At 44.2% G+C, this 24,721-nt stretch overlaps 1 protein-coding gene across 2 annotated transcripts in view; it reads left to right on the top strand.

Annotated features, from left to right (window-relative positions):
* CACNB1 (calcium voltage-gated channel auxiliary subunit beta 1) overlaps window positions 1–24,721 on the top strand; it is a 627,177-nt gene that overhangs the window by 491,237 nt on the left and 111,219 nt on the right. For both annotated transcript variants that reach the window (XM_078645637.1, XM_078645638.1), the window contains exon 10: window positions 5,948–6,057. In XM_078645637.1, the coding sequence (XP_078501763.1) occupies window positions 5,948–6,057 (110 nt within the window). The remainder of the gene's footprint in view (window positions 1–5,947; window positions 6,058–24,721) is intronic.

Here is a 24,721-nt window from a genome sequence, read left to right as displayed (position 1 = left end):
TTACTCCCCGGGTGATCCTAGTGTATGTACGATGATGATGTGACCCTATACGTCAAACACCCAGCGATAAATCTGGACCCCCTCATTCGTGAAATTATAAGGTTCGGAGGCCTGTCAGGCATAACAGTAAACTGGGGAAAGTCCACTATCTTCCATCTCACTCCCACCACTGGTGTGCTCCAGTCGACATTTCCACTCAAATGGGCATAGTCCCCAGTGCTCCAGTCGAAATTTCCACTCAAATGGGCATAGTCCCCAGTGAAATATCTGGTAATCTGGCTTAGTCTAGACTTTGAAGAGCTGCGGCGTGACAATTACGGCAGACTCATGGGGTGGCTGGAGAGCCGGCTGACCCGCTGGAAGTCACTGCCGTCGTCTCTGGTGGTTCGGATTGCTATCGCCAAAATATATATACACCTACAGTACCGCGCCCTCCAACCCGGCACCTACTGAGGACAACCCCTCTTCTTCAGAGGACGAGAGAGAAGGAGAGATCACAGAACCACATCCACCGGCGGATCCCTGGGATGACTATATCATACCTACACCCTCTCCTCCGGCACATCATCCAGCGGACTCACCTCCAGGAGACATTGGAGGGTTCCAAAACTTGATGGAGAGATCGTCCAACAGGTTTCCTCTCCCCATGGTTGTTCAGCAGACAGATTGCTTTCTGTATGATTTTAAGGAGAAAGCCAGAAAATCTATTACGATCTCTATAATAGAATATATCCGGCAGGAGGGAGTAAAGATAATGAAAACACCGGCCACAATAACACCAGTGCTCTCTCAAATAGACAAGAAGTACAGGGGCCCTGAAGATGCACCTTCTTGCCTGACATGTCGCACTAAACCGGATTCCGTCATTTCGCAGGCAGCGCAGAGGAGATCGAAAAAGTCGGCTACCCCAAACTTGACTCCTCCGGACAAGGAGGGATGCAAATTGGACATCGTGGATAAGCGTTTTTCAACCATGGCTGCTGTTACCATTTGAGCAGCCTGCTCTTTCACCCTCCACAAGATTCTTCCTCACCTTTTGTTTCCTGTTTTCAGGGATGAGGTCCAATAAGGCTGCCATATCTGACCACATCTGTCTGTCATAACGGCCGATAACAGCCAAAGCATTTATTATCGGCCGTTATGACCGACAGATGTGGTCAGATATGGCAGCCTTATTGGACCTCATCCCTGAAGACAGGAAACAAGAGGCTAGGAAGAAGCTTGTGGAGGGTGGAAGAGCAGGCTCGGGGGCCATTAACTGTGCTATGGACATAATGAACACAGGTTTCTGACAGCTGGCTAACGCAGCAGTGTTAAGACGCCAGAGGTGGTTAAAGGCCACCACTTTCATGCTGGAAGTTCAAACAAATATTTTGGATATGGCGTTCGATGGAGATTCGTTATTTGGCAAGCATATTGATGATGCACTGCTCTCCATAAAGACTGACACAGCAAAGTCGTTAACCAACCTCCAGTACAGGAAAATGCCCTCCAGGGGGGCGAAACGATGCGGGCTTCCCACATACAGAGGAGGTTTTCTGAGGCAACAGCAAGACCAGTGTTATCAGCCTCAATGTAGGCTGACTCATCAGCCCTCCACCTACCACCAATCTGCGACAGCTGGTTTCTCCCGTCAAGGCGTCCGCAAGAGAACACCATCTCAGGGGCAGGACAATGGAAGGAAACAATTACCAACGCCGAGTACCAGCTTCTCCCTCCTGTATCCTTCCAGTGGGTGCGAATAGTTGCAATTTTTATGAGCAATGGAAAAGTATAACATCAGACCAATGGGTTTTGGAACTAATTGCCTTTGGTCATACTCTGGAGTTCACAAGCAAACCTCCAACCTCTCCACCCAAGGTAGCCCCTCCCCCTTGTCTTCACTTGTTGCACAAGAAAGTAAAGACCATGCTCAAAAGGTGCAATCGAGAAAGTTCCACCTCTGCAAAGGGGTCAGGGTTTCTACTCCAGTTTTTTCTTAATAATGAAGAAATCAAGGGAGTTGAGACCAATACTGGATCTCAGGAGCCTCAACAAGTACCTGGGGAAAAAAAATGTTCAAGATGGTAACTTTAGCCAAGATCCTGCTTCGCCTCAACAAAGGAGACTTTATGACCTCACTTGATCTAGAAGACGCAAACTTCCACATTCCCATCCATCGGACTCACTGAAAATTCCTCAGGTTTACGGTAGCTGGTACCCACTACCAATTCATGGTTCTTCCTTTCGGCCTCAAGTCCGCACCACAATATTTACAAATTGTCTCGCACCAGTGGCCGCGCAAGTATTCCCCTACTTGGACAATTGGCTTCTACCGGCACGAATATCAGATCAAGCGGCCAGAACAGCAGATGCTTATCTCGAGCTTTTCAACAGACTAGGACTGACAGTGAACATCAAAAAGTCTTCTTTTCTTCCCAGTCAAATAGCACAGTTTCCGGGAGCCAGGTTGGACACAATCCAATTAAAGGCCTTCCTATCAGACGCGCAACGTGCACGACTACAGCAGCTTGCTATGTCGATCTCAAAAAGAAAGTCCATTTCAGTGAAAGGGTACTAGTCGCTCCTAGGGATGAGTTCATCAGCAATCGACCTAGTACCTTTAGCCAGGCTCAAAATGAGACCTCTGCAAGAAGATCTTCAGAAACAGTGGCTACAAACTGCGGGATCCTTTGAAGACATCATTCTTATAACCCCAAAAATGAAAGCAGCAATGCAATGGTGGTATCACAGTCCACATCTTTCCAAGTGTCTCACTTTCTTACAAGAAATACCAGACTACAGACTGACAACAGATGCCGCCATAGAAGCCTGGGTAGGTCATTTACAGGATCTCCAAATCCAGGGCAAATGGTCCAATTCTCAAAAGCAATGTCATATCAACAGCCTGGAGCTGAAGGCTGTATTCCTCTCCTTACAGGCCTTTCTACCGAGAACAGTAGGCACCTCTGTACTGGTCCATACGGACAATACAACCAGTATGTTCTACATAAACAAACAGGGAGGAACCAATTGCCACGAAGAGGAACTTGACTAATTCGAGCTGGACAGAATTTTGCCCTATGGGGAAAGCCAGCGCTGGATTTGTTTGCAAAAGACGTCAATGCCAAATGCTGGTCATAACCCAGCAGGTTCCCCCTCCCAGGGTCTCAGCGCAATGCCCTTTCGATGCAATTGTCAGGGAAATATACCTATGCCTTTCCCCCATCCCATTGATTCGCAGAGTACATATCAAAATGAAGCAGGAGAGATGCACCCAGGTGGCCCAGGCTACATTGATTCCCGTAACTTCTTCATCTTTCAGAAGCCAGACCCATACGTCTGCAAATGTGCCCTTCTCTTCTGACCAGGACAACGGAAATGTGTGTCATCCGAATCCGGAGTCCCTACACTTGCATGCCTGGCTCCTGAGTTCATAACATTTCTGAACATGAATATTCTGCAGGAATGTAGAGACATCCTCTCGAAATCTAGAGTGGAAAGTACCAATAAAACGTACAAAATGAAATGGAAAAGGTTCTGTTTTTGGTGCCAACAAAATGGTCTGCATCCATTTGAAGTATCCCCACAACAGATTTTACCATATCTCCTTTCCTTGGCGAAATCTGGTTTAGCTTTCACCTCAGTTAAGGTGCATCTGGCTTCGATCTCTCTCTATAGGAGAGCTTCCAGTGCCACTTCTCTCTGTGCCTCAAGCCTGATCAAACAATTTATGAAGGGGCTGTTCTGTACTTTTCCTCCAGTGTGAGCACCTCCGCTAGAATGGAAACTCAACGTGGTATTTGCACAACTCATGAGAAGACCATTTGAGCCCATTCATAAAGCTGAATTAAAATTCCTAACATTGAAACTCACTCTTCTGCTGGCCCTCACCTCAGCCAGAAGGGTAAGCAACATCCAAGCATTCACCATTAGGAAACCCTTCTTAATATATAATGAAGACGCTGTGATTCTAAGGACTAATCCTAAATTTATTCATAAAGTAGCGTCACAATTCTACCTCAATGAGCCAGTGTTACTCCGGTCCTTCTTTTCGTAACCATCAACGCCTGCAGAGCAAACACTACATATGCTGGATGTCAAACGTTGCCTTAAGTTCTACCTTCAGAGAACGAAGGACATACGGAAAAGGTATCAATTGTTAGTTGCCTAGGGCCAAGGCTGAGAAGGGACTGCAATAACAAAAGCCACTATCGCAAGATTGATATTGGCTGTGATACAGTTCTGTCATATCAAAGCTAAAAACCATTTGAAAAAGGCAGCAAAAGCTCACTCCACCAGAGCAGTTGCCACATCAACGCCATCTTTGTGGGAGTGACTTTGGAAAAGATCTGTCGTGCTGCAACCTGGAGGACCACTTACACCTTCACGCTGCACTACTTCTTGGAGTCCGCACAGGATGCAGGTTCAGCACTTAGCCAGGCGGTACTTTGCCATTTCTTCTATTAAGGTAAGCCTCATTCGAATATTTAGAAAGAGTCTTTTGTTTTCATGGTGATTTCATATGCTTGCGTGTTCTTAAGGTAAAGTGTATTACGAGTTATGCTGTTTTTTCCCCTTGCTATTGTTTTGTATACGAAAATGTGCGTATATAAGCAATAACTAACGTTTTTGTCTTATAATTATGTTTGGTGCATTTCTTTTCTTCCGACCCCTTTTACTCCCCCCCCCCCCCCCTTTAACCCCCCCTAAAAAAAAAAAAGCTTGCATAGACACAGCCTTTAAATGGCTTCTGGTATTACCTCAGACTTGGGGTTCAGTATGTTTAAGGGGGAAAAAAGTCACCCACCTTCCTCAACAGACAAGATATTATTGGAGGTGACTGCTTGCTACTCTGATTCAGGCCTGTGAATCTAAGAAAGATAAAACAATACTGCATAAGAAAATGAGTTACTTGCCTGTAACTATGGTTATCCAGTATTGGTATCTTTCATTGATTCACATGCACCCACCCTCCTCCCCTTAGAGGCTGTTTCCTTGTTATTTACCAAGCTACTCACTTCTCATTTGTACTGGGAAAATCTGAGGGAACCTGCCTCTTCTGGGAAGGTTCTAGAGGGTGCTAGCAGGTGATTAGCTGCATTCAACATTTCCTCCTTTTTTTAAAAGGACATTGATAGGCTATGTTATGCATGGCCCAAGGCCATTATAGGCTATGGCATTATTTAAAAACTGCTTGATTATGTTACCGTAGGACTTCCCTCTCGACGAAGAGGAATGATTCAGGCATGTGAATCTATGAAAGATACCAATAATGGATAAACGTAGTTACAGGTAAGTAACTAATTTTCATAAATTACTGCTGGCAACCTTGCCTAATGCATGGAGGTGATCACTGCTAGTAATCTTGCATAAGGTGGCCTATAATGTAATCTTGTCTGATGTGGTCATTATTACAACACCCATAATATTAGTAGCTCTTGAAGAGTTTCACTGACCATAAGTAGCTGTTATAACAGAAAAGGTTTCATACCCCTGCTATAGTCTTTCAAATGTGTCCCAGAAATATAATGGTAGTTATGCCAGATGTGGGCCATGCAAGTGGGATAAGGCATTCAAATGTTGAAGTTTGTAACTACCAAAAGAACTACTGTTTTACGTCAGCATGGTATACTGCAGAGCATGGGACCTCAAAGAGCAACCTTTAGCTTTGCATGCTGTGTTATTGGGCATCCTTGGTAAAGTTACACCAAAGCCTTCTTATACCAGTTTTTAGAATTCGGACTATTCCTTTGGTATGTCAGCCAAATACCACCACAAACCCCTCCCAAATGTTCAAAGGTAGCAATTTAGAACAATTACTGACGTCCGCTTGGAGAGTCCTAGCAACTGATTACATTCTTCAGGGTCGAGTTGGTAAGTACTAGGTTCTGCTTAGCAAGCCAGAGTGCTCTGTTGCATGATCTGCCTAATAAATTACCTTTAATTTATTTCTGTCCTCTCCTAGGATCTCCATTACACGTGTTACAGCCGACATCTCCCTGGCTAAGCGCTCTGTTTTAAACAACCCTAGCAAACATACCATCATTGAGCGCTCCAGCACCCGCTCTAGTCTAGGTAAGGAGAAGAAGGGGAAATGTTTTTTCTTCTCTAGAATTCTTTGCATCTGTGTACCAGAAATGCATGATTTCTCGAGCATCTAAAATGCTATCTCCTGGTTTACAGGAGTTATTGGAAATCGTGATGTCACATATCCACATAAAACTGTACTCGTGCATTCCACTCACACCACTCAATGGTGCAGCTTGAGTTCTTGACAGCCATGTTGCTTTTGTGGTCCTGGGGAGATTGAGAGAGTGAGGGCACTGGATGCAAGTCAATCTTGTGTGCATATGGGGGTGGGATACCTGCCTGCTTCCTGTGTACCACATGACACAGAAAGCAATGAAAACCATGCAGTGCCATTCATCTGATCATTTGAATGTCACACGGTCTTCCTTGGGAAAATGATGATAGCCTCCTTTAGATTGAACATGCACTAGGTTGCATTAGAGATGGCTATGTCATAACCATCAAGTGACACCCACGGATGCTCCCTCACGAACACAGTTATCAGTGTTGTTCTGCCTTTGGATACTGTCATTCAAGCCTTGTATATCATATCTAATTTGTCCATTATTAAGGCTTTCAATATGCTGCCCATTAAAGGCGAATTCTGGATCTATAACCCATAAATTAATCAAATCTGTGGCTCGATTTTCTGAATTCTTGATTTAGCCCAAAAAGAGAATGGTGCCTTGTCCTGTGAAAACATTTACTTTTCCTTTGCAGCATTGGTTAAGATTTTCCTGAAAAGCCCCTATTATGAGTTCCCCATTACTTCTGCTGTGAGATACCATGCCCAAATTGCGGGGGTAATAATGGCCCAAAATCCTTAAATATTTTGTTGCAGGGGGGATTTATTTGAATGACTGGGGAGGTCGTCTGGTGCAGAGAGTGGGAGCAGTGGGAGGACAGATATCCTTTCCCTTCAGCGGGGTGGTATAGGGAGCTTTTTCTGTTCCCCTCATCTGAAGAACGAGGGTGGGCTGGGCACAGTAGCTGTCTACACCCCCTACTACTCCAGCGAAGTCTCTGGGTCCGGTGTAACCAGGCCCAAAGGTATTGGGTCCAGAGAATGAGAACAAAATAATTCTGGCCCAGAGAACTTTTAGTTGACAATATTGTTTGGTATATCAGACCAAACCACACCTCTTTAAAAATGATCCTACTCTTTGTGAGAGTGTGTGTTTAACAACCTACAGCTTAGGTGGGTTATGACCTCAGACACCAGCCATGCAAGTGATATGTACATGAATCTGCGCTTATAAGAACTATACTTGTTAAAAGCTCTCAGTTTTCCGAGAGGTGTCTGTGAAGGATGGCATTGTGACAGTCATGTTCCCTACGTGACGTCCTCCTTCCTGCCTTCATAAATACCCGTAAAATAACTGTGCAAATTCTGCCTGCATGCTAAACACCCATGTACTCTTCAATAGTGCTATCAAAGTCCAAGTCATCACTGCTTCTGGGATACCCATATTGCAGTTCCCCTTCGCCCAGAGTAAAGGGATGTACAGTGCCACCAGGTACTCGTATCTCATGGTACCGGACACCCCCATTTAGTCTGAATTGTTGACGTCTAAGTCCTTAAAGGATGAGGATAACATTGGCTAATAACTTCCACTCAATCTGTACATGTCAAATAAAAGGTCATGTCATCATGTCTTCCCAGTGCCTAAATACCAGCACTGTTTGTCCTGAGTGACAAAAAATGTGGCAACCAAGCATGTAAAGCAGGGTTTGCACCAAGAATCTATTAAAAGTTTACATGCTTCAAATTATTATGTCATCTGGTGTTTGGGAAATTGCCCTTCTAAGCTTTCTGCTGTAGAAAAAGGCCTGGTCGATACTGAATCATTGGCATAGGTCGAATGACATCCCATTTTGAGAACATTGACGACTCTTCAACAACAATAATAAGTTTGGCATCATCTTCTGATTTATCGGTCTGTAATCCCATTTAGTCCAGAAATCCAGTAGCCCTGCAGTCACTGAAACTAGAGAAAAAGTAATCCTCTGGTTCGGATGAGGCAGCTGTCTTGGTAGTCATCTGTGGTCAGAATCCTGTCAAATAGCTTTGTAATTGTTTTGTTCGTGTATGTTTTCCTCATGGATAGGGTGCGTTCAATGAGGAATACTGTCAGTTGTTCTAAGATTGGCTTGAGAATGTGACTCCTGAGTAGTTTTGATCTAATAGTGAGCCGCATTTCGTGGTTCTGAAATTGAGTCTGAGAGTGTGTGGGTCACCATCTCTAAAAAGGTGCAAGGCCTCCTAGATCAGATATAGTCTGGTGGCTAAACGTCTTTCCTGAAACTTGGTTTTGGATACACACTTTGGCACATAACCAGAATCATTTTGTGGTTCTGGTCTTAATCACTATATGTTCAAGTACCTCTAAAGAGTGAATGTGTGTAATTAACTATATCTAAACATAATAGTGTGCTGCTTTGTACTGTCCCATTGATATGACCCTTGCCACTTACTCATTATATTCTGTGATCAAGTCTCACCCTGAAATCATCTAACACACTGCTTTATGCAGAGCACTTTAAGATCCAGATGTCTGTGCCATAAAAAAGTGTTCTCCATAGATGTTCTCCACTGCTCCTATGAGCAAGGCTCATACTCTGGTTATAAATACCTAAAATAAATTTAACAAATAAATAGGTTTAACATGGTTGAATACCATTTCTTGACGGAGAACGTGACAAAAAATAGAATCGGTGACCTCGACCCCAGAACACAAGGGTCACTTGTTCTTTGCCTTGATTTTTTTGCTAAACTCCCACGCGACAAAATCTCGATGTTGGCAACAGCGCACAAACGTGCCTAAAAAACATCTTCAACATCAATCAAAAACACTGTAAGCACCCAGCTACATGCACTTGCAAACACATTCGATATCAAGACCTGATGGAGAACCAAAGGTGTTGTGATATGGGAACGATCACAAATGTTAGAAATCAAGATGTCCACATCATTAAAGAGACAGATCCAACCCCTATCATGTAGAACCCCAGGCAATCTAACAGGATCGATATATATATATTTTTACAGAGTTTTATATAGCGCGAACTTGAACCCGGTACCAGGTATCCAGGCGCTTTACATAGCACCAGTTGCATTACATCAGGACACATTCATTTTTGTTAGGCACAGGGAGATTAAGTGATTTGCCCTGAATCACAGGATGTTCAGCGTCATTGCCAAGACTCGAACCTGGTTCCCCAGATTCGAGGTCGACCGCCGTAGCTGTTAGGCCAACTCCTCTCACCAATTGATATGAATGACAAATATGAATGACAATAGTACGTTGTCATGAAATGGAGAATTGGAACATGATACATGATTAGGTAGAAGTAACCATGACTGTTTCTGCAAGACTCCAGGACAGAGTGACAATAACGAGGCTGCACTGGAAACAGCTCAAACATCTAACACCTTTCTCTCCCAATGTTAGGTAGTTTCTCGTAGCCAGAAATGGATCAGGAGATGAGTTTTTGTGGCAAGACAGTGTAAAGTGCCAGGCAGCACCACAAGATCCCACATATTGGCAGGTCTCACATTCTGAGCCCTACCTCTGATAGTATAAGAGAGGTAATGTTGTATTACCCTCTCTACATGGCCTGACCCCTGCACCGTTTCCACTACATCATGAGGCATTATATTGTTTCAGCGAAGTCAGTGAAGAGTAATGTATATTTATTTATAAAAATGGAGTAATTGAAAATTCTGTAAATAAGAAAGAGGATTTTGGTAGGTTTTTCCCCCTACAAAAATGTGTAGTGTCCCACACTATATTGGAGGTGATGTAGTGGTATTGCAGTGTTGTGACAGACTATACTGCTAATTTAACCTACAGCTCCACCGATGTCAAACCTGAGGCCAAGACACATATAGAAAAAGCCATAGATACTGTGCCTCGTTTTCACTGGGGGCATGGTGCATATTCGTTGCTACGAGTGAAAGATGTCTCACTTAGAACAGGGGTAACTCCAGAAGATAACATTTGTAGCATTAAACTATTGTAACTCTTTGGTGGGCTTCAAGAATGTCATACACATCCAGACATTTCAAACATTTGTATTTGACCGAAAGTAAAGAACTCTTCTTCAGGGTTCTCATTGCAGGGTGAATGCTCACAAAGTGCCTGCCGCTATCAGCAGCTGACAAAAGGAGATTATTGCTTGTGGGTGAAAAGTCGGTTGTTGTGGTACTGCATTTTTGTTGAGGATATTGTGATGTAGGATGTAAAAGCTATCATTTTCAGATGCTGAACATGGCTAATTATGACATAGCTGAGTATCTGACACAAATCAGTTTGTTTGACTGTGACTTGCTAGACGAGTTTCTCCCAAATACCCGTATATGTGATTTCATAATTAGACAAGCCAGACAGTTGACTTGGCAAAATTGTTTCCAAAGCAATGCACGAGAGCAAAAAGCATAATGCATACCTTCGATGCCGCGAAGACCTTTATCAATGATATGTGGACTTCACAGTTCAAGGAATGGCCACTTGAAGTCTAAGCCAAGTCAGATTCCTAACATCGTGCTGCAAATTCTGTTAAACACAGAGAGGAAAACAGTCAGCTGCATACCTCAGGGTCATTGCACTAAAAGCAGAGAAGCCACCAGACTCTCTGGTTGACATACTATTGCAGGCGATATACAGACTTGCTGCATTGCAGTCAGTGCATCCATGGGTTAAGCACTGATATCTTTAGACTCCAGACAAGAATCACAGGTAGGACTGGCAGCTTTTAAGTGTTTCAACAAGGAGCCCTCTGCTTTCTTATTTTGAATGTTAGTATATGTGAAATGTATGCTGCATAAAATGTTATTGAATTTGGAACACTAGTTGTGTAGGTTTATGCCTATTATAGATTTATGTACGAAGCTCATGATTGCCATCTTCCCCACCCACCAATAAGTGAAAGCAGGGCTAGTCCAATGCTTATTGTCACCCTAGATGAAGTGCCATTTTGCCACCACTCAACCTAGCTCAGGGACAACCTTTGCTGCTTGCAGCAGCAGTCGAACAACCCTTTGCTGATCGCACCCATAACATTTATTTATTTATTTGAGAGTTTTATAGAGCGCGAACAAGATCCTTACGGGTATCAGAGCGCTTTACAGTAAATGTCTATAGGTATATAAAACAATGGGAATAAGCAGGATCGTAAGAATAACATCATAAAGCTTAACAAAACACACGCAAGAACAGATTCAGACATGAAGGATAAAACGGGACCGTAGTGAGTGGCAGCAAGGACAATCACAGAAAGGAGGGCAGTTACGGTGCGTCCGTTTAGAAGGATAAGGGTAACAATGAGGAGGAGCTATGTTCAAGTAAATTTAGCCATAAGGATCCCTTTTACTTCCAGCTTGAAGGCAGAGGTGGAGGGGTTCAGTCTTATTTCTGAGAAGGAACGATTATACGTTTTTTTCTTATTGGATTTGTGTGGTTTCAGAAGGAGTTTTCCACACTTCTTGTTGATCTTGATCATCCAGAAATTGTGAGTTTTTGAGTGAGATAGTTGGGTGCTCTGTTGTGTAGGGCGTTGTGGGTCATGCATGCTATTTTCAGGTGGATTCTGGGTTCAAAAGGAAGCCAGTTTAAAGATTTTAGATCCGGGGAGATGTGAGCTCTTTTTTTCGACCCAGTGATAAGTCTCGCTGCTGCGTTGGTGGAGGCTCTCAGCGGAGCTGTAGTGGCTTTGGGGAGACCGCATAATGAGACACTTCCATAGTCCAGCCGAGGTAGTACTAACGCCTGACCCGCTAGCTTGAAGTCATTGTGAGGTAGGAAGGGCTTCAGCTTCCTTAGTGTATTGATGTGAAAGTTTGCTCCCTTCGTTGCATTTCTAATATGCTTCTGCAAATTGAGGTTACAATCCAAAGTTATGCCCAGTGATATCGCCGAATCCACAATGGTTGGTTGAACATCGAGTGCTGTAAGGTGTTTTATCAAGTTGTGCATGGTGGGGACTTTTGCGGGTGGGGCAATAAGGAGGAATTCAGATTTTAAAGGATTCAGTTTGAGGTGATTCACTGCCAGCCAAGTTTGGGTGGTCTTAAGGGTACTGTTGAGTAACCTAATGTCATCCAAGGAGTTGATCTTGAGGTAGAGTTGGGTGTCGTCTGCATACATGTGGAATTGCACGTTGGATGTTTGTAGCAGAACGTTGAGTGGTTCCATGAAGAGGTTGAGTCCAAGTTTAGACTTTCCTTGGACCCGCCCAGTGTAAAAGAAGTTGTAAATGTTCAGCTGATCGTACTTTACCACTTTACAAAAAAGTCTGAAGATATCTCATACTTGAGGGGCACTGTGGGGTTCCATTTAACTTTAAAATTACATCTGATTACAAATATGCCTCCAAGTAGGCGTGCACCAGGCTATTTCTGTTTATTGGAAAGTTTTTCCAGGTGATTACAGTTCAATCCACTACATAGCAGGATTATGACAAGCATGCAATTATAAAACTGTCATCAGTCATCAAAGTTACAGGTAAGTAATTTCTACTTCTTTTCCACTGGTCGTTTTGCTGCACTACAAACTCACTGTCTTTTTTTCTCTTTGTGGCCCTCTTTCTGTCTTTCCCTTTGTTTGTCCCTATCTCACACTCTCTGCCTCCTTTGCTCCATCCTGGTGCAGATGTCTTGGGTATGTAACTTTTAATCTATTAGTTGCACCCCTCCACATCACCTGCTCTCCATTTGCTGTAACAGCTGGAAGGCATGAGTGAATACTGAGTGTGCCCCTAGCATGTGAAACGCGAATGCACAAGAAACTGTGACTAAGGACCCTGCTTATTGGTGCTGCGCGTATCTCCAGCTGCTAAACCACAAGTGCTAGTTCATGAAACCCCCAAACCCATCCATGGTGAAATAAGAAGATAGAGGGATATAGGGGAGGTGTCAAGTCCCTTTTTCATGGTGCTGCAATTTGCTTTCAATTACTGCAGAGTAGAGGAAACAGCCTTTTGCTTTGCAATAAGTGCCAGATGGAAGTTGTTGTAAGGTGCTGTGCAATTACTGCAGGGCAAGGAAAGTCCCTCTTTGCCATGAAATAACTGCTGGTCTGAAAATATCACTAACTGTAGTACTATACCTGCATGGCAAAATATCAGCTGTTATTTTGCGGTAGCTGCTGTGCAGAAAAAAAGAACCCTCCTCCCCCCGCAGTAACTGCCAGTCTGAATCCAAATATATCACCTACAGCACTACTTGTCTTGCATGGCTGCAGGTACCATCCACTTCCCTGCAATAACTGTAGGGTGGAAAATACCGATGTCTGCTGGGCTTTTATTTTAAGGCTGAAGACATCCATAGCTGCCACGCAATCCTATTAACATGGCTTCCTGCCTACATAAATGTCTGTAGCGGAGTAAACTATTGCAAAGATAAAGCTATTCCTGGCTCCTTGAGATCTTTGCTAATCTCATTGCATAACTGTCTATAGTGCAATGATTGGAATAATGCATAAGCCTCTGACTGCCTTGTGTATCTCTGCAATTCGTAGAGTGTATTGGGCATCTGTTTCCTTCTAAATTTGTGGTGGTCCTTGAGCTTGGACACTAGAGGCACTGACCCGCACCAGTGACTTTTGAACGACACAATTTTTTATGTGCATTGGTGCACATGGGGTGACATATTAAGGCAATATTTGGATTATGGACAATTTGTGTTCTCAAAATTGCCATTTCCATTCATTTACTACTCCAACATGGAAGTTGGTAACTGATCAATGGTGTGTGAACAGCATTACGGTCACCTGTCACTGATATATATAGCTTACCGAATTGAAATTTGAAAGGAGCACTACTAGCATGTCTCTTCCAATTTGTAATTTGGTAATGATTTTGCAAACCATTTTGCATTTATTTGGGAATTTGTGCTTAGATTCTTAAGGATATCGGGTATATGTTGCTTTAATTGCTGCTCATAATCCAGGGCCTCTGCATCTCCCTTTGCAGTCTCTTTGTGACTCCTGTGTTCTATTTGTTTCCCTCTGCGTGCGTACACCCCACTACATGTATATATATGTATATTCATCAAACACCATATTATGTATCTGTATCTTATTCATTCATTCACAGTGCTTTAACCATGGATTTTTATCAGCATTCCTCTGTTCTTTTGAAGATGTGTTGTTATATATATTTTTTTTGTACCTTCTGCTTCGTTGAATCTTCATTGATAGTCATGAACTTTAAATAATTCTCCGCTGCCTGTGCTGACCCCGGAACACCTCCTCCAATATATATTAACTGTTCAGGAACAAGTCACTGAAGAATGTTCATCCCTGAAAGTCATTGTCAATGTAAACTCAGTGCAGTCTGTCAGAGATGTATCTTCCTCCTAATTGCTGTAGGAGAATTGTTGGAAACATTCTTATGTAGCCTTTGAATGCTCAACACTTTGTCATGGAAAAAAGGTCCCTGTGTACAAAAACAGCATGAATAGGAACTGATAAGATTAAAAAAGAAGCCTGTACCTAGATCCCACAATGCACTGTAGTAGCAGTTTGGCTGAGAGTGTCAGTTCTTTTGTCCATCTCCTTCACGCAGAATCTCGGAACACCTCAGGTGTCTTTTCACCTACAAATCTTTTTCCATCACAAATTCAGTGCTTGTAAAAGCATTGTACTCAACACTTTTACATGTCCACTGTCGTGTACAGTCATTCTTTATTATTTTCTAACAGAATTTTTTGTCAGAATGCCTGCTCTTTTTACTAAATGCTCATCATGTTGTAGAAAGAAGGCGAGCTCTGATGCACCATAAGGTGTGTGTGGTATGCCATTCACATACCTACCTCACTGAAGGACGTGGCATTTGTTGAAAAAATGTCAAAAAGAATGCGTAGAGACAGAGAGGGCATCAGACTGCGTGGTTGGATGCAGGATATGAAGGCGGAACAAGAAAGGAAGAAAAGGAAATGAATGGAAAGATCATCCTCTCACCATTCTGCCGTTTAGCATCAATAATCAGATATGGACTTCCACGGTGGAAGATCTAAGGACAAGAAATCGCCCTCACATCAGCTTCAACTTCATTCTCATTGATATCATTTGCCGACGTCAAGAACATCGACTTCGCGAGTTTTGGCCCGTCTTGTTCACCTTCAAAAGAAGAGTCAACGTCGATGCGCCATCATCATCATCGCTCAATGTCCAAGTCGGGCGCGGGATTACCAGCAACGCTGTTGATGCTGAAGACTAAGACGCTCCTGCCGTCTCACTCAAGGTTCGCATCGAAAGGTCACAGTTCAAAGTCAAGATCCCAATCGTTGGTGTCAAAGTCTCATCACTCGACGTCGCAGAGACATTTTTCTCCACCAAATACCTCGGTTACCACAAAGAGGGTTTGCACAATGTTAGTTTCACCTCTCTCGATGCCGGGGGACAATCCTGTACAGATCCATTATGTCCTTTGAAAATGTCCCCTGTACAACACTTTTCTAGGACCACTTCTATGTCGCCGCAGACACCTTCTAACAGAGGATCCATGACCCCCTCATGCTCAAGATCAAGGTCAGGATCACCTTAATCCACCCCAAATGATTATACACTTAATCTTGTGCACCTCAGTCTCCAGCTAGGATATCTCTCCTGGACGATATCATTACCTTTGACAATGTCTTAGTAAGAGGTGCATCTAAGCTAAATCTTATCCAGTATTATGGGTATCTTTCATAGATTCACATGCCTGAATCATTCCCCGTCGTCGGGGTGGGAGTCCCCGGTAAATAATTATAGTAATGTCACCATGACATATACTTAGTACTAGGCCAGAGGCCTCACATTAGTAGCCTATCTAGGTCCTTATGTAAAAAGGACCAAACTTTGGCCAGTAGCCAATCAGCCCTTATCACCCTCCTGACCTTCCTGGAAGGAGCCCTTGTCCCTCAGATTTTCTACCGCACGTCGTGCTGAAGGGAGTCTCCACTGATCTCTGCTCAGGTTTTTCCTATATCTTTGGATTTTTTCCTTTTATTCTTCATAGAAGGGAGTTTTGGTAGTTGATATGTCTACTACTCCTAAAAAAGGGCTTTTTCGACCCTGTGCCTCTTGTAGTAAAATGAGGTTACATATAGAGGACAAGCATGAGGATTGCTTATATTGCCTCTATCCTCAGCATTCTGCCAAGGAATGTAAGATTTGTCGCACTCTCCCGGTCAAGACGTTGAAGGACAGGGAAGGGCGACTGTTGCTATGGCTCCAGAGACTAAAGGACAAAGAGCAGGTAGTCTCCTCAGGTGAGAGCGAGTGTTCCTACAGGAGCTTCCACTCCGCTCCTAAAAGGCCTCGACAGACATCTCCAGATCAGTCTGTTGTGCCTCCTCACAAGAAGCCAAAGTCCGTGGAGAGTCATCCTAAGGTCAAGCCTCAGAAACCTTCTCTTCAGATGACAGACTTCAAGAAGCCTGCTATAGTGTCGTCTGGCCTGCCTGTGACCTTGTCGACAGTCTCCATTTCGACATCCACGGCGTCTACTTTCTCCATGGCATCGACTACTACCACGTCGTTGACGATGGGTAGGTCAATACCTTCTGTCATTCCTGTCACAAAACCGTCGACGTCGCTTTTGACGGCGCTCCCGTCGTCGTCTCATTCATCGTCGACGAAGGCGAAGCTTCCAGCGTCGACGAAGACTTCCTCGTCGACGAAGATTCCATCGTCGACGAGGATACAGCCGTCGACGGAGATACAGCCGTCGACGAAGACTTCCTCGTCGACGAGGATACCGTCGACGAAGTCGTCGACGCCACCGTCGACGACACCACCGTCGACGAGACCGTCGACGATGCCATTGTCGACGACGCCACCGTCGTCGACGGCTACAGTGTCGACGTCGACGAAGACATCGTCGTCGACGAAGACATCGTCGTCGTCGTCGTCGACGAGGGCTTCAATGATGACAATTCAGTCGAGGAAAACACCTGCTACATCATCAAAAATGGTGAATGCTCTACCGTTGACGGACACCGCGTCAGCGGATCTACAATCTAAGGGCTCTCCCTCATTGAAGTATACATATACACGATTTAAAATGTCATCATGTTTGGTTACACCAGAGATGACTTCACCCAGCAAGGTCCAACAGCTGTTGCCAACGCAGTTTTTAGAAACAGAAGATCCTGAAGAACAGACCATGTTTCCCATAGCATCCAGTCCCTCTCATCTCAACATCAAAGTTCATGAGAGTTCGGACTATGAAGATTTTGAGGAAATTACAGTTCAGGAGACAGTTCAACAACATACTACTGTTCAGCCTATGGTGTGCCTTCCAGCTTCAATTGTTTCTGACCTCCAATTTCTTATTTCAGACTATAAACAAAGATTTCCATCGTCTTCTCCTGCCTCTGGAGTACAGGTACCACAGGAAACAACAACTCCTACACATAGACAGCGGCCACCCCCGCGAGATGTACGTCAGGAGCAAGAGACATTTCCTCCTCAAATCTCTACTGATGAGGATGAATATGAGGAAGAAGTGAGAAATGATGAGGCCCAAGATGAAGAAGGTGAATTACATGATGATGATTCTGATGATAATGCGGACCCAGATCCACTATCCCCAGACCAAGTACAGGATGATTCAACCCCTGAAGACTTAGGGGGATTCCATAATATCGTAGGAAGAGCGGCTGCAAGGTTCAACATCCAAATAGCATCGGAAACGCAGGACTGTTTTCTTCATGATTTTAAAGAACCCATCAAGAGATCAGCTCGCTCCATTCCAGTGATCGATTATATATGGGAGCAAGGACTAAAACTAATGAAAACTCCTTTTTCTCTCATTCCAGTGCCGGCTAGGCTTGAAAAGAAATACAAAGCCCCAGACACTGCACCCGCATGTTTAACTGGACAAACTAAACCTGATTCAGTTATATCTCAGGCGGCTCAGCAGAAGTCCAGCAATCCGTCAGCGGCAATAACAGCGCCTCCTGATAAAGAAGGAAGGAAACTTGATGCCATTGGCAAGAGATTTTCCTCCATGTCCGCCCTATCAATCAGGGCTGCAAATTCTCTGGCATTAATAGGTCGCTACAATCGACAGATATGGGCAGATATAGCCCCATATCTAGGGGCGATCCCAGAAGACCAGAAAGAAGAGGTTAGGAAGATTCTGCTGGAAGGTGAACGCTCTGCCTCAGAGATGATAGAGGTGGCGTTGGATATCGCCTCCACAGGTTTCTGTCAATTGGCGGGAGCAGCAGTTTTAAGGCGCCAGGGCTGGCTTAAAGCCACCGCATTCCGGCCTGAAGTGCAAGCCAAAGTCCTCGACATGCCTTTTGATGGGGAGAGACTTTTCGGTGAACATATTGATGACATGCTACAAGGTATTAAGAAGGATACCGAAACGGCGAAAGCCCTAGGCACCCTACAATACAAGCATAATTCCTTTCGAGGATCCAGAGGTCGAGGACAACACAATCGTGGCAACTATCAAGGTTACAAGTCCTCTTATAACTCTTCCCAGCAGTTCAAACCTCAATATCAGCAGAGGCAACAACAACAAGGACAATCCTCATACAATAAGTCGTCCTTTCGAGGAAGAGGAGGAAAGAAAGACAATAACAGACGTCAATGACTGCTTTCTCCAGCTGGCCTCCACCTCTTCTCCGCAATTCGTAGTTGGAGGAAAAATTACCAACTTCCTTCACAATTGGAAGCAAATTACATCGTTGGGTGTTGCAGTTAGTCCGCTTCGGGCACACGATGGAATTTGTGGAACATCCTCCTCCGAATCCACCATGTCCTGTGCAGCACAAAAATCTAAACATGCTTCAACAGGAACTCTCACTAATGCTACAGAAAGGAGCAGTGGAAAGAGTTCCTCGAGAACAGAAGGGGAGAGGATTTTATTCCCGTTTCTTCCTGATCAGAAAAAAGGAGAAGAGGCAGTGGAGACCAATACTGGATTTGAGAAACCTAAACAAATACCTCAAGAAGCAGTCTTTCCGTATGGTTACCCTACAGGAAGTATTACACCTACTCAATTCAAAAGACTATATGGTATCCTTGGACCTCCAGGATGCCTATTTTCATATCCTCATTCACAAGAGTCATCGACAATTCTTGAGGTTTGCAGTAGCAGGCAGGCACTACCAGTTCAGAGTATTACCATTCGGCCTGAAGTCAGCTCCACGCATCTTTACGAAGTGTCTGTCTCCAGTAGCAGCATACCTTCGTCAGCATCATCACCAAGTCTTTCCCTACCTGGACGATTGGCTCATCAAAGCTCCTACTCGGACAGGCGTGGCCAAGTCCTCTACGGCCTGCCTTCATCTTTTCGAGAACCTAGGCCTAACGCTCAACCAGGAAAAATCAAATCTACGACCATCACAGCGTCTCAATTTCCTAGGAGCATCGTTGGATACACAACAGGAGAAAGCCTTCCCTTCCAGGGAACGTCAGCTCAAGCTGAAGACCCTGGCAGTCCAAATACAGACCAAACGGAGAGTCAAGGTTCGACTCTTCAAGTCGTTGCTAGGAATGATGTCTTCCAACATATTTCTCATTCCGCACAGTCGCCTCCACATGCGACCTCTACAGGAAGCTTTGGCAAATCAGTGGATCCAAAGTACAGGATCCTTCGACGACTGGATCAAGATCACTCAGGTCATGAAGAAGGCTCTGAGATGGTGGCTTCTGGGCGACAACTTGAACAAAGGCCTTCCTTTTCTACTCCCAGTCTCCCCTTATGTGATAACCACAGACGCGTCACTGGAAGGATGGGGGGCGTTCCTTCAGGAATTGCAAGTACATGGTCAGTGGTCAGTGGCAGAAAAACAACTCCACATCAATTTGCTAGAGTTACGAGCAGTGCGCTTGGCACTTTCAGCATTTCTACCCCGAATCAGGAACTTACCAGTGCTTGTGAGGACGGACAACACCACCACAATTCACTACCTAAACAAACAGGGAGGTACTCGATCCAGGACGTTGTCTCGAGAATCTCAGCAAATTTGGATCTGGCTGCTCCAGCACAACATTTCTCTGCGGGCAGAGTATGTCCCAGGAGTAGACAACACCCTGGCAGACTCACTAAGCAGACAGCGCTCAATTTGCCACGAGTGGGAGCTCGACCAGAAGACGCTCGACTCAGTGTTCTCCCGTTGGGGAAAGCCTCCACTGGATCTCTTTGCGACAGAAACAAATGCGAAATGCCAACATTACGCAAGCTGGGTTCCCCAGAAAAGGTCCCTCGGGAATGCCTTTTCGATGACATGGTGCAAGGTCTTTGCTTACGCTTTTCCACCGTTTCCCCTGATCCCCAGGGTTCTCTGGAAATTGAAAGTAGAGAGCTGTACCATGATCCTGATAGCCCCAGCGTGGCCCGCCAGCACTGGTATACAGAACTACACCTTCTATCGCTGGAACCTCCTATTCTATTCAGGATATGCCCACATCACCTCACAATGAACCAGGGTCAAGTCCAACATCCGGATCCAACATCTCTCAAATTATCGGCTTGGCTCCTGAGTTCAGAGAGTTCCAGAATTTAGATCTTCCGCAGGAATGCAGAGTCGTTCTAGCCCGGGCCCGGGCTAAAAGTACTAATAAAACGTATTCCCTTAAGTGGAAAAGGTTCTGTTTGTGGTGTAGGGCTCAGAAATTACACCCGTTCACTTCTACTCCAGCACAAATTCTGCCCTATCTGCTCCACCTAGCCAATTCAGGGCTGGCACACGCTTCAATAAAGGTCCACCTGGCGGCCATATCCAGGTTCAGACGTTCTTCATGTGGAGATTCACTATGGACCAACAGACTGGTCAAGCAGTTTCTGAAGGGATTATTCAGAACTTTCCCTCCAGTACGAGTGTCACCACCTACATGGCAACTAAATGTGGTACTAGCTCAACTAATGAAACACCCTTTTGAGCCAATTCACAAAACAGATCTTAAATATTTGTCATGGAAAACGGCTCTATTACTGGCGCTCACGTCAGCAAGGAGAGTGAGTGAACTGCAGGCTTTTTCTGTGCAAGACCCTTTCATCCAGTTTAAGAACGACAGGGTCATTCTACGGACTAATCCTAAATTTATTCCAAAGGTTCCGTCCTCTTTCCATCTCAATGAACCTATTGTCCTGAGATCTTTCTTCCAGAATCCATCATCCGCGGCTGAAATATCTCTACACTCATTGGACCTCAAACGATGTCTCAAATTCTATATACACAGGACAGAGCAATTTCGGAAGTCCAACCAATTGTTTGTGGCATTTAGTAGGCCCAGGAAAGGCCTAGCATTGACAAAACAGAGCATTTCCAGATGGATTTCAGCGGCCATCGCATTCTGTCACCAACAGGCGGGCCATCCTCTGCCTTCAAAGGTTCGAGCACACTCCACTAGAGCGGTAGCCACCTCCATGGCGCTCTTTGCTGGGGTACCCATTGTCGACATCTGCAGAGCGGCGACATGGAAGACGCCGCATACGTTCACCAAGCACTACTGCTTGGATTCTGAACTTATGAAGGATGCAGCAGTAGGACAGGCTGTCCTACGTCATCTATTTCATTAGAGGTGAGCCTTCTTCCTATCATCCCACCTTCCAGGTAATTTCTCGCACATTTCTTATCAGGTTGTGAGTATCATGTAAACTGTGTAACAACTTATGATAAGTTTATTATGTCTTTCAAGATGTATGTGAGAAATGTGCTCATTATTGCTTGCTATTCTGATTCAGGCATGTGAATCTATGAAAGATACCCATAATACTGGATAAGAAATGCGTTACTTACCTGTAACAGCAGTTATCCAGTATTGGTATCTTTCATAGATTCACATGCAACCCACCCGCCTCCCCTGGAAGGGCTCACCTAAGTCTTCTCAGTAGGTACTACTTGGCACGGTGCTTACGAAAATCTGAGGGACAAGGGCTCCTTCCAGGAAGGTCAGGAGGGTGATAAGGGCTGATTGGCTACTGGCCAAAGTTTGGTCCTTTTTACATAAGGACCTAGATAGGCTACTAATGTGAGGCCTCTGGCCTAGTACTAAGTATATGTCATGGTGACATTACTATAATTATTTACCGGGGACTCCCACCCCGACGACGGGGAATGATTCAGGCATGTGAATCTATGAAAGATACCAATACTGGATAACTGCTGTTACAGGTAAGTAACGCATTTCTTACTGTGCATTCAACTCAACTAACAATATTTGTAATCTTGAAAACCCTTCAAACAGGGTCGACGCCAAGACCTCTCCTTCCTGGTCTTATGGACGTCGTTGAGGAAAGGTTCCTGACTCCAGCCACAGTTAAGTCTGATATCACAAGGCTCCTAAAGAAGTACAGGCCTCTACAACAAGATCCTGATTCTCTAAAGTCTGATCCAAAACCAGATTTAATAATCGCAAAGGCAGAAAGGTGAAGGCTTCTGCTCCAGAATCCATGGCTCCTCAAGATCAGGCGAGCAAGCGGATGGATGCCATTGTTAAAAAAGTTTGTGGCACAGCTTCCACCCATTTAAGAAATGCCAATGCAGCTGCATTGTTAGGCAGATATCACTGCGAAGTATGATATGGAATGAAGGCCTTCATGTCTGACTTACCAACCCACAGGAAAAGGACTACCTAGAAATGGTAAATGAGGGGTACTTGTTTTCAAATCAGTCGAGTAGTGCTGCAGTAGACTCGGCCGGACTCTAAGTCACTTCATTTTGTCACTGCATGTCAGTGAGGCAAACATCCTGACTGATACTGTCATCACTGAATCCTGTTGCTCAGTTGAAGATTGCAAATTTACTGTTTTCAGGTTCCATTTTATTTGACCAACATACTCAGGAGGAGATGCTCAGAATGAATAAATGATGTGGAAACATTAAAAGCTGTTAGCCTTGAGGAACAAAAGAAGTCATTCAGCAGCAGTGCAAGTCTAGGGACAAACTGTTTTATTCCCATAGGATTCAAACCCCTAGGTGGCCTAATCACTACTCGCAGCAGCGCTGGCAATCACAAAAGGCCATATCAAAGCCATTATCAAAAAATGAGATGCCACCCCAATCCAAGCCTTTTCAATCCAAGGGCAAAAATCTTCACTACCAGCTTTGGAGATCAAACACCCCCTTCACAGTTTCCCACTCCTGTGGAGCAAGCAGTGAAATTCTTCCTGGAAGAGTGAAAAACTATGCACTCAGTTTCAAAAACACTCCACCGCCAGTTATCCATTACATGTCACAATTTCTCATCTAGACAACCTATTGTAAGAGATATATTTTCTTCTACAGAAAAGAGCAATAGAAAAAGTCCCCTCAAATCAGGTCAACAAAGCTGTCTACTGAAGGTACTTTCTGGTGCAAAAGAAAAGTAATTCCAAACAGTTTTGGCCTATCCTAGACCTCAGACTCCTCAACAAATATATAAAAAAGGAAACATTCAGGATGCTGTCCCTCCAGCTAATATATCTACACATAAGAAAAAACGATTGGCCTTGTGCAGTGAACCTTTAAGGCGCATACGTTCGCATTCCAACCCCTCATCGTCACGGATAATTTCTAAGATTTTGAGAGGGAACAGATTTCTATAAATATGCTGTACTTCATTTCGGCCTAAAATAAGCCCCCAAACCTTCTCCAAAGGCATGGTAGTGGTAGCAGCACACTTACAAAAGAAAGGCATTTTTCGGTATCCATACCTAGACGACTTGCTAATAAAGTCAGACTCTCTGAACAGAGCAAAGAAAAAAAGACTTTGCAACCATAAGAACGCTATTATCAAAACTGGGCTTGAAAATCAAAACAGAAAAATCACTTTCCGCACTAGCTCAGTACCATGCGTTTATAGGGGCAACAATGGACACTCAAAAGGAAAAGGTGTTTACTTCGGAGGAGAATGTATCATCAGTCCAGACGAAATCTGCAACAAGTCAAACCAACTGTTCATCAGATAGCATGTCTTCCAGTGTAGATGGCATTCTGCCTTTTTATAGTCCAAAATGCATGTCTCTACATGAGAGCTCTCCAAGTTTGCCTAGAGAATCAATGGTCACAGAGAACGGGACGTTGAGAAGATCGGATCTATCTAATGGAGAATACATGCCATTCCCTCATGTGGTGGATCACGTCTCAGAATCTGCTAGCAGGAGTGCCCTTTCAGAAGAACCACAGACGCCTCACTGATAGGATGGACAACCTCACAATTCAAGGACATTGGTCTGAAAAATCTTATCATAAAAATGTAATAGGGCCTAAAACTGTACATCTAGCTATTAAGCGTTTTTTACCCTGTATCACTTCCAAAGACCTGATGATATAAACTGACAACAGCCCTACAATGTACTATATCAACAAATCAGGCAGAACAAGATTAGGACAATTATCACAAGCTCTTACAATGTGGCACTAGGAAGAGGGTTATCAATTACAGCTTTCCACATTCCAGGAATCCCAAATGTAGAAGCAGACTTCCTCATTTTTTTTTCATGAAGAATATAACAAGTGGGTTCTCAATAATGAGGTAGTAAACGATGTCTTCGAAAAATAGGGTGCTTCAACATTAGATTTATTTGATACAGCTCAAAACAAAAAATGCAGAGACTACGCATCCATGGCACCAGAACTGCTGTCTCTGGGCAATGTCCTTTTGATCAACTGGTCAACTCCATGTGTCTATGCTTTTCCACTGATCCCACTCATACCACGTGCAACTCAGAAGTTACGGAA

Source organism: Lissotriton helveticus, chromosome 5_1 (assembly GCF_964261635.1).
Source record: "Lissotriton helveticus chromosome 5_1, aLisHel1.1, whole genome shotgun sequence".
Classification (NCBI taxonomy): Eukaryota; Metazoa; Chordata; class Amphibia; order Caudata; family Salamandridae; genus Lissotriton; species Lissotriton helveticus.
Note: the sequence above shows the minus strand (reverse complement) of the source record. Positions and strands in the feature narration are given on the sequence as shown.